This window comes from Nuphar pumila, chromosome 7 (genome assembly GCF_984573655.1).
Source record: "Nuphar pumila chromosome 7, dmNupPumi1.hap1.1, whole genome shotgun sequence".
Lineage (NCBI taxonomy): Eukaryota > Viridiplantae > Streptophyta > Magnoliopsida > Nymphaeales > Nymphaeaceae > Nuphar > Nuphar pumila.
Genome location: NC_143255.1, coordinates 105,836,213 through 105,847,753, shown reverse-complemented (window position 1 = coordinate 105,847,753; position 11,541 = coordinate 105,836,213). Strand labels below are relative to the sequence as shown.

The 11,541-nt window shown below is 36.4% G+C and overlaps 1 protein-coding gene across 1 annotated transcript; it reads left to right on the top strand.

Annotated features, from left to right (window-relative positions):
• Positions 1–1,184: 1,184 nt before the first annotated feature.
• On the top strand, positions 1,185–2,820 carry LOC149832772 (uncharacterized). The gene is made up of 2 exons (XM_090012583.1): positions 1,185–1,651; positions 2,628–2,820. Exons 1-2 carry the CDS (start codon positions 1,316–1,318, stop codon positions 2,712–2,714), a joined length of 423 nt encoding a protein of 140 aa, XP_089868709.1. The 5' UTR covers positions 1,185–1,315; the 3' UTR covers positions 2,715–2,820.
• Positions 2,821–11,541: the final 8,721 nt, after the last annotated feature.

Below are 11,541 nucleotides of genomic sequence, written 5' to 3'. Positions count from 1 at the left end.
GAATTATTTGAATGCATTGCAATGCTTGATGTGAATGACTTGAATGCATTGTAATACTTGATGTGAATTATTTGAATGTATTGTATGGCATATGTTATTTGTTAGAATATGGTTCGTGGAGGTTATAGTGGTCGCTCATTCAGTAGTAGTCAGGCCCAACCTTCATCTTCACGGGCTCCTGTGATAGGTATATCATATAACTAATTGGATGCTTGATTAGTTCAAATGCGCATTCTGAGAATTTCTAATGTATTTTTTTACAGATGATGTTGCGCCTGTACACGACCCACCTACATCAGTTGATCACACAAGTCAAGAGCCAACACAGGAAACAGGGTCTTCTCAGGCTGACACAAGAAGACTCATTCGAATAGTGTATATTGATAATCGACCGTAAGTATTTTGTTTTCAATTATTGTATATCTTTTAAATTTTTTATATTGATATTTACTATGTAACAATTCATGTGCAGCACGAGGTTTGAGCCACAAGAAGTAGTACGGGAGATTTGGAATTCACTTCTTCAACATCTACCAGGACCAGTTGCTCAATGGAAAGAGTACCCAAAGGAGGTGTTAGACAGATTGTGGTCCTTATTCATGGTATACAATTGTTCCTCATAGTTAATGTGTTTCATATTTAATTTATTTAAGCAATGTCTACTAACTTTCTGAAAATATTTGTAGGCTTCGAATCACTTCGCAACTACGGTGGAAGAAAATGATGCAAGGAAGGTGTGGCAGAAGGTGTCTGCCAATCGATTTGCAGACATGCTGCACACTATGAAGACTGCAACAAAAAAAACATCTGACGTAGTAGATGATCCATTACTGTGAAAGGGCCATGGTCCTATTACTATCAGGAGAGATTACTGGGATGAAATGTGCGATAAGTGGGCGGGAGATGCATTTAGAAATCGCTCTGCGAGGCTGCACAAAATCGATCGAAGATGCCCGAAGCCCATCTACACATAGGTGGATCTAAGACATTTGGGAGCCACCTAAAGAAAATGGTAACTCATCAATATATAATATTAATTTTATAAGTATTGTTGCAAACTTGTGTACTAAATCTTTTGTCATTTAACTTCGCAGGAAGCAGAAAAAGGAGGCAGTGTACCATATAAGGATGTGTTTGTAGAAACACATAAACGGAAGACCACGGGAGTCTTCGTATCAGAGAAGGCGAGAATGACAATGGTATGCATTAATTCTATTAATAATCATTGCAATATATATGCAAGTTATCATAATGTTATCATTAATTATTAATGAATACTTTAAACATTATTTTGTAGGAGGCATATGAGCAACATATGGTAGAGCGATATGGCGATGACGCTACTCAGCATCCATCATTTGATCCTACAGCATGGGTGACTGCAGCAAGTGAACCCAAAAAAGGTCGCGTGTTCGGGTTTGGGAGTAATATGAACACTTCACCAGTTATTGGTTCTTCCAGTTACGGCTCACCGACTTCTTGCGCCGACATAAGCTCCAAGCAGCCGACTATTCTTTCTGGTGATGATGTACGCCAGATCGTTAATGAATCACTGAATAACTACTTCCAATACACCATCGCCCCCTTTCTCCGAAATGAGATCAAGGCCGCTGTTCAGGATAGGGGATCTTCGATTCCAGGTCCCTCTCAGGTATAATCCCATATTCAGTTTTTTGTCTGCCTTAGAACACATATGAGCATAATCGAATCACATATATAACTTTTGCCTGCCTAAGAACACATATGAGCATGTTATAATCACATATTCAGTTTTTTGACTGCCTTAGAGCACATATGAACATGCTATAATAACATATAGAGTTTTTTTATTGCATTAAAGCACATATGAGCATGCTATAATCACATATAAAGTTTTTTTGCCTGCCTAAGAACACATATGAGCATGATAGAATCACATATAAAGTTTTTTTGACTGCATTAGAGCACATATGAGCATGCTATAATCACATATTCAGTTTTTTGACTGCCTAAGAACACATATGAACATATTATAATCACATATTCAGTTTTTTGACTACCTTAGCACACATATGAGCATGTTATAATAACATATAGAGTTTTTTTACTGCCTTAGAACACATATAAACATGCTATATATCATTTATGATAGAATCACATATAAATTTTTTTGCTTTGCCTGCCTTAGAGTACATATGAGCATGCTATAATCACATATTCATTTTTTTGACTGCCTTAGCACACATACGAGCATGATCGAATCACATATATAGTTTTTTGCCTGCCTTAAAGCACATCTGAGCATGGTAGAATCACATATAGAGTTTTTCTAGATGCCTTAGAACACATATGAACATGCTATAATCACATATTCAATTTTTTGACTGCCTTAGCACACATATGAGCATGATAGAATCACATATATATATATATATAGAATCATATATATATATATATATATAGAATCATATATATATATATATATAACTTTTTGTCTGCCTTAGAGCACATATGAGCATGATAGAATCACATATAGAGTTTTTTTATTGCCTTAGATCACACATGAGCACATGATAGAATCACATATAGTGTGTAATTTATTTCATTATATTTTGTTTATCAATACTGACTGTTCTTTTCTTGTGTAGGCTGCTAGCGATAATCAGCGTAGTGGAGCTGAAGGGACAGATAAAGACAATGAACAAGAAGACGCACAAAATCTTGGCGATGATTAGAGGACTGTGTTGAAGAAGTTCTATTTTTTTATGTTTCCTAATTGTAATTGTTGAATTGTAAATAATTAAACTTGTTAATTTTAAGGTGAAACGATTAATTGTTGTAGATTCTTGTTATATGAATTTTTTTGTGTGGTTTATTTTTTATTTACAGGAAATATAAATTGTACAGGAAATAGAAATTGTACAGTTCTCGGTATTTAATTTTCAAATAATTTTTTTAAATTTTTTTTCGTGTTTGCGATGGATTAGCGACGGAACCATCCGTCGCTATCCATATAAATCTAGCGACGGACGTAAATCCATTGCCAAGCCGTGGTCGCCGTTTAGTATCGGCGGATTGGCGACGGAATACAGCGCTCGTTAGTCTGTCGCAATTAGCGACGGACCTGGCGACGAAATAATTCTGTCGCCAGTTAGCGTCGAAATATTCGCGACGTAAGCATACTGTCGCCTCATTGTCGCTAATCCGTCGCTACCAATGTTAGCGACGAAATGTGGTCGTCGCTAATCTACTGCTTTGTTGTAGTGTATCTACTAAATCTAAAAATATTTCCACCAAAACTAGAAAGGCTAGCTTAATAGGTCTTCTTACTAGGGTCAAGGGTTATGCTTGGGAGAAAAATGTTGAAAAAGTAAGATGAGTTCATCTCCACCAATGATTATTTAAAATTCATCTCAACCCTCCATTTCAAAAGTAATCATGACTCTCCCCCTATAAATACCCCCTCAAATGGAGAGTTTCAAGCATCCAAGAAACTCTTCTCTTCCTTCTTTCTTGTTTTCTTCTCTCGTTTTAGTTTTAGTTTTTAGTTTTTGAGTTCTCTTCTTTCTTCACTTAAGAATAGTGAGGGGTGTCTCTCTAGAAACTCTTCCATATTCTTATTGTGCTTTGAAAGAGTCCAAGCAAGAGGAGGTACAAGCCTAGGTCCCAAGTCAAGGTAAGTGAAATTATCCTTTATGCATCTTGATATTATTCAATTTCTATTTTCTTCCCTAATTTTTATTTCATCCATATAGGCAAATGTTTCCATAACACATGTAGGATTATGAAATGAGTTGTTATTATGCTTTTTGTCTTTGTTATTATCCCTATTTAAGATACATGATTTTCTTTATGATGCTTCTATGAAAAGTGGAATGAATTACATGTCTTAATGATAGTCTATCACCATGAAGATGTTTAATTAGTATTATAAAGCAATTTCTTGATATATGCATTCATGAATTTTAGAATTATACAAGTCATGTTTGATTCAAGTTTTAAAAGATTTTTTAAAATCCATGGGCTAATGACAAGAGGAAAATTATACTCTTGAAAATTCGTATGAAAGAATATGTCTAAATCTTAATTCAATTTTTGAATTTGATTCATGTGGATATGGGAGAATGAATGCTCAAAATATGTGTGATATGAAAATTTGTTTTTTTTGATAAATTCATACAACCATGATAGTTGTGGTTCATTCTAATTAAAAATAAGATTCTTGATATCATCCAATAAAAATTAGATTTCTTTTGAAATAACTATTGGTTTTTGAATAGATTTATGGATTTCAAATTTGGTTCTTGGATCCATCTCAAATGGATTTGGATTTTTAAATTGGATCTTAGATCATTCTCAAATGGATTTGGATTTAGATTTTTAAATTTGGATCATGGATCCTTCATAAATGGATTTGGATTTCTAAAATTGGATCTTGGATTAATTTCAAATGGGTTTGGATTTGGATTTCTAAATTGGATCTTGGATCCATCTCAAATGGTTTTGGATCATGGATCCTTAAATGGATTTGGAGTTCTAAAATTGAATCTTGGATTCATCTCAAATGGATTTGGATTTCTAAAATTGAATCTTGGATTCATCTCAAATGGATTTGGATTTCTAAATTGGATCTTGGATCCTTCTCAAAATGGATTTGGATTTCCAAATTGGATATTGGATTCTTCTCAAATGGATTTGGATATATAAATTTGGATCATGGATCTTCCTTAAATGGAATTGGATTTGGATTTTCTTAATTGGGTCCTGAATCTTTCTTAAATGGATTTGGTTTTGAATATTCTTAATTGGATCTTGGATCCATCTTGAATGGATTTGGATTTCTAAAATTGGATCATGATTCCTTCTTAAATGGATTTGGATTTTCTTAATTGGATCTTGGATCTTTCTCAAATAAATTTGGTTTTGGATCCTTCTAATTGGATTTAAATCTTTTAAATTGGATCTTGGATCCATCTCAAATGGATTTGAATTTCTAAAATTGGATCTTGGATCCATCTCAAATGGAATTGGATTTCTAAAATTGGTTCTTGGATCCATCTTAAATGGATTTAGATTTCAAAATTTGGATCTTGGATCCATCTTAAATGGATTTGAATTTTTCTTAATTAGATCTTGGTTCATTCTCAAATGGATTTGAATTCGGATTTTCTAACTAAAGATCTTGGATCCTTCTCAATTGGATCTAGAATTTGAATCAACTCAGATGAAGTTGGATTTATCCAATAAAAACTTTGTAAATTGGCATTTACTTAATGAATTTCAAAGAGTTCGTATCCACCCAACCACACCTTGAGAAAATGTCAAAAATATTCTACCAAAGAAATCTTGAGGTAATATGAGTCTTGTGCAAATTCTTAGAAATGATTTGATGCAATACCACGCACCTTGATGGTGCAATACTCAAAGAATTGAGGCTACCAAGAAGCCTACATGGAAGTTATTATGATTTTAATCACCATGCGATTCACGAATATCATTGTTTTGAAAAGGCTAAGGTTTGTCTATACTTAGACTATAGTCAAATGTTGAAAGGAGTTTACTTATGCAAAGATACGCTATGAACTCAAGCCTAAGGGCCAATACAACAAGGTTGCGTGTAAAATATACATACGTGTGCTTATAAATGTGACGAAGGTGCATTGGCTTAGACATACAACTTATACTTGAATTACATGCTTGTCTATCATTAAAGCCAAATATCATGTGATAATGTATGATGCCTACAAACACAAAAGAATTAGGTAAGCAAAAGTGCACATGACACATAAAATTCACAAGTAGCACATGTTGCATATAGGCCAGTGATATTGATATTGATACTCTCATACATGATGCCGTTGTAAGATGAAATATTGTTGTACTTAACATAGCATGCTAATTATTGTTGCATTGAGGCATGATGAACATTTTATATGTGTGTAAAATGAATTAAATTGCAAATGGCAATAGTGCCTTGTTGAGAGTTGGGTGACTGCACTCCGTGAGATAAAGTCTCACTACTCGTACTAACTCCCACACATGAAATTTGATATTTTTGCCGTCACTGGCAAAGTGCCTTTTTCATGGGGGCACGTGATTTGGGTTGGGCATAGACTTTGTCATGACATTCTAGAGGATCGCCTTGATAGGCAAACTGCTCGATCAGTTTAAAAGACCATAGCATATTGAATAACTTATGATAATACACAAACATGAGAACCTACCCATAACGGGTAGATGATGTCTGTCTACTGGTATGAAGCATATGCAAATATGTTAAATCTTCTTAATAAAGAGGACCCAATAACCCATTCATATCTTTATACTTACCTTGGAGGGGGTAAGTGGTACAAACTCTAATGAACACTATTATTAATTACCATGCTTCTTGAGTGACAATAACTCGACGTCCCTAATCATCGAAGTTAGGAGATAAGATCTACCACAAGTTTGTCCTAGGTTGATAATTTTTTACAACTTATGCATAAGACATAGGATGCATCTTTACTATTATGTACGTCTTTGAGAAATTCTCTCTCAGTTATTGTATCATCTTCTGGGTATCATTTTAGCTAGTCATACAGGGTATCAAAATGCACAGAATAATAAACTATTGTATGATCTCAATCTGACTTGTTAGTTTTTCTCTTGTGAGTATCCACAATATAATCGAAACAAAGATCTTAAATGCATACAGTTACCTGAATGAAACATGTCTTGTAAATGTGAACTATTTTTCGAATAATGATATTTGTATATGGTGAACCATACACAATATGTTTAAGATTGATAAGTTTCATGACAATTATTGATACTTACCATGATTTTATTGAATGCATGATTGTTCATCACACACACACACACACACACACACACACACACACACACATATATATATATATATATATATATGCATGTGTGTATTAGTTCTTTACAAAAATGTGACATTGTTATCCTTACCAGACTGGATGTAGTTTGACCCCTTATCATTTAAGGTGATGAGTAGACTGTGGTAACAGGCGATGACAAGATAACGCAGACCAGTCAAGAAACCACAATTTTGCTTAGTTTTGTTTCTTGGATGTACTTGATATTTTGAAATATTACTTATTAAACAATATTTAATTCAATCATGTTTTGGAATGAAATGTCTTGAAAATTTTGCTTTTTTTATTTTTAAATCTAAATGTAAAAACAAACCTAGATCTGATCTTCGTTATCACGTACTTATCTGTAACCGCCCAAAGTTTGCTAACTTAAATCTTTTTGAATAATTTTCTATTATACTTTTGTATTAACTTTAAAAAATGATCAATTACAAAAGTTTTAAATTTTTTCTAAAATTTTTTAAGTTAGAAGTTTTGGGGCATTACATTATGACAAATTCTTCTATCTTATTTCCCATAGCTTCCATGTTGGTGATTAGCTTCAAGGATATTGCAATATTCTCAAACACAAGATTTCATATCAAAATCACAAAGAATAGTTTATTCCACTTGTTGGTTTGAAGCAAAATCTACAAATAACACCAATGGAGGCTCAGCGTGGTTGATAGGAGCTGTCAGTGCACTTCTCCTTGTAGTGGGACGTTGCAGGTTCAAACCTCAATGGTAGGTTGAATAATAACTGGTGGGGGTCTGCCTAACCTAGGGGTGGCAATTTCTGACACGACCCGCCAACCCGACTTTTAGGCGGGTTCGGGTTGGGCTTAAGCCAACCCGTTTAATAAACGGGTCGACCCGCGTAACCCATTTATTAAACAGATCGGGTTCGGGTTGGGGGTATGCCAACCCGCCAACCGTCTGCCGACCCGTCAAACCGCCAACCCGACCCGCCAACCCGACCCGTCAACCTGCCTACCTGCCAACCCGATCCGTCAACCCGCCAACCCGACCCGCCAACTTGACCCGCGAACCTGAAAACCCGTTTACCCGACCCAACCCATTTATTAAATGGGTTGGCGGGTCGTGTCGGGTTACCCATTTATTAAACGGGTCGGGTTCGTGTTTTGAGGTATGCTGACACGCCAACCCGACCCGATTGTCACCCCTAGCCTAACCCCATCTTACATTTTAAAAAATAAAAAAATCAACAAATAGCAAATGATTGCAATTATGCTTATAACTGTGAGTGAAGATAAGAATGAAGGTGGTGCTGCTATTATTATTGCTCACCCAGTAGATTCTGTTAATGTAGCAGAATGATGGTCGTGTGATCATGTTGATGGAGAGGTGGGCACCACCCAGTGTCTCTGAATTATATGTTGATCATTTGATGGCTTTTGTTTGTACACATCTGTCCGTATGCATCCTTTCATCCGTGAGGCAGCTGCACTTTGTTTGGTTTGCCAAGGAATCACTTGGAGCTGAATAGTCTATTGAATATATGGGGCCGAATCATGTTTAGTCCGGATCCAAGTTTGATGTTAAGTATGGTAGACAGAGCTAGCGCGGCGAGGTCTCTGAACTTGGGGCGATTTCTATGTGGTAATATAGAAAAAAATGGGGCTTCGGGACTCAGGGCATGATATAGATCCCAATAGTGGGATGCTCACGTCCCTCATACACCAAAAAGGATGTGCGATCCATTTGTCATACAAGTCGAGTCGCTACAACAACAACAACAACAACTACGCCTTCATCCCAAAACAATTGGGGTCAGCGATATGAACCAAAAAAGAAATTCATTTTGGGTCTTCCACATGAATCCTTTTCCTCCAATCATTTCTATCCAACGCCATGTCCTCGGTGAGGTTCAAAGCATTCATATCCTTTCCTATCATCTCCATCCAAGTCTTCCTAGGCCTACCCCGACCTCTTTTAACTAATATATTTTCCCATTTCTCCAACCTTCTAACTGGAGCATCATTAGGCCTTCGCCGAATATGTCCAAACCACCGTAAACGATTCTCTCGCATCTTATTTTCAATGGGTGCAACACCTACAAGTCGAGTCGCTATTTTGGAATAATGAATCAAATAGCACAAACATTTCAGGTATCCTATCTTTATGGATCTTGATATACCCTAACCAGGGTCAGGCTATATAGCCTATTCGGGTGATGGATCTGTATTGGATTAAGATGTTTTGTGATGGTAATTTCATGTTGCCAGTGATCATTTATTAGATACAGTAGGAACTAGGAAACTTAGTTTGCCTAACTAAATGGATTTATCCAAACTTAGCGATTGACATCACATTGTGTGCCCTATTCAATCAGGTTTGTCACACTAGTCTAGGGATGTGTGATGTGGAAAATGTTAGATTTTTGTTGGGCAGTGGCTGGTGGATCTGGATCTAGGTCTAGGTCAAATCTAAGGCCTTGCTAATGTAATCGAGCTCGAGTAAGTGGGTCAGATCCCTGTCCCCGTCTTTGAGACATGAGCAAAACCTGTCAATCAATTGAAGCCCCATTGGTGAAAAAGTTACATTTATACATCATGCAGGACCTTGGCTGAATCTCATTTATGGCATTGACAATGGATTGGGATTTGGTTCGGATATCTGACCCATTGAATACTGTCCCTTCATGTCCAATTAGGTTGTGGGTTTTCACCTCCAAATCCTCAAAAAAATCCAAATCCCATAGACATCAAAAGCCAAGTAGGTGTACATCCAGATCATATTAAGGTAAAAGCCTAATCGGGTCTGCACTTAGTCTCAGTGCTCTCCATATATATAGCTGAATCCAAATCTCTACCTTTTTAGACTAATGCCTACTTCCAACCTGACACATATCTTTCCTCCACATACGTGATCCATGTATAATGTATAATTTAGAAACATCAAATCAGACCCAGGTTTAACTAACAATCGGATCTAGGGCTGTCAACGGGTCAAACTAGAGACAGAGTCTCAGTTTGCTATTTGACGTGCTCGGGTCAGAGTCCATCTGGATTTGGCTTAGGCGATACCACATCTGGGTCTGCATTTGATCGTACTCATCATAACTTTTTAAGATGGTGAGACGAGTCCAATATATGGTAAAAACGTTTTAGGGCCTGAGTAAAACCTGACCCAAGTCACCCAACACAGATCTGGAGAGTCATGAGATGGTTAGGTCAAGACTCTCCAGAACACCAAAGGGCTGGGTTGGGAAAGCGATGTGAAAAGATCAGGTGCAATATGATTGCACAAATATTTGTGCATTAACCACCTGATCACCCTCCATCTTTGTGATAAGCCTGTCAGTTGTGAGGCCCAAGGCCAAGGCCTGATGGAGCCCATTCAGGTGCTTAGTGCACAAATTTTGTGCCATGTGATTGCACCCGAGGACAATAAAGCAACCCCACTGGTGTGCGAAGGGACATTTTCGTTCTCGTGAATGTCTCCTTGTCCGGAAAGTTTTTGTTTCTGAAAACTTTTCAAAAAAATATCCAAAAATTACCAAAGGGGGCTCCTTCCTTGTGGTGGGACGTTGCAGGTTCAAAACCCAATGGTACGTTAAATAGTAACTGGTGGGTGTCTCCCTAACCCCAGCTTGCCTTTCAAAAATAAATATCCAAAAAATGTAAATTAAGACAAATACAATAAAAATGACATTAAAGAAATTTTTTGTTAAATTAATTCTATTAAATCTCATGTTCCGATCACATTGAGTCTTGAATTTGAATTTGGTTATTCATACAATACATGATTTTGAAGTCCGTTTGTTCGATCCCTCTCTACAAAATGGAAAATGAATTAAACCTATTTACACCATTTGTCTATTTCTTCATGTCATTTTTTATGCTGTTTTTCTTATCGGTATTTTTTTAATGAAAAACCTTTTTAAAATATGTATTGATTATTTAACAAAATTTTACCATATATTGCTGACTATGAATTTGGTATCTGACCAAATCTAAGCTACACAAAAAATATAAAATCGAATTATTTATCGGACTAGAATTTGGTTTTACCATTTTTACATTTAAATGCAAATCTAAGTCTTAGTTTGGTTTAAAGTTCCAACAAAATCTAATGCTCGTGAGGGCGTTGCTCATTTGATAGGCTGACTCGTGAACGTCATTAAATTAATGGAATTGTCGCGAGTTCGAAACCCACCAGTGTGCGTCTCTTGCAACAAGGCCGAAGTTGAATACACTTATTGGTGTGCAAGAAGGACCTAAGGTTTTAGGCTAATGATTCGATGAATGAGGCAGTTTTTTCTCAATTAAAAAAAATGATAGAATCCAACCGTTTACATATAAATGCGTATCCAATTTCCCAAAATAAAAAATAAAAAATCCAATTAAGGTATTTACTAACCAGACCCAAATTCAATATAGCTTCGTTTCATCGGTGTGAACCCAACTACGAACCTGATTATTCTTAGATCCAACTATATTCGACCCGAACGAAGCTCTAAATAAACAAACAAACGAAATAGAAAAGAAGAAGAAAAGAGACCCATGCGATCTGCCACGAACAGCAATAGCAGCCGTCCGATCTCCAACACCGTTCCGTACTGAACATGGCCGAAGATAGAGGAAAAGGGTTAGCTGAGACCGAGGGCAACTCTTTTCTAGTGCTTCACCTCTTTCACAGAGAGAGAGAGAGAGAGAGCCCTCTCCTTCCTTCG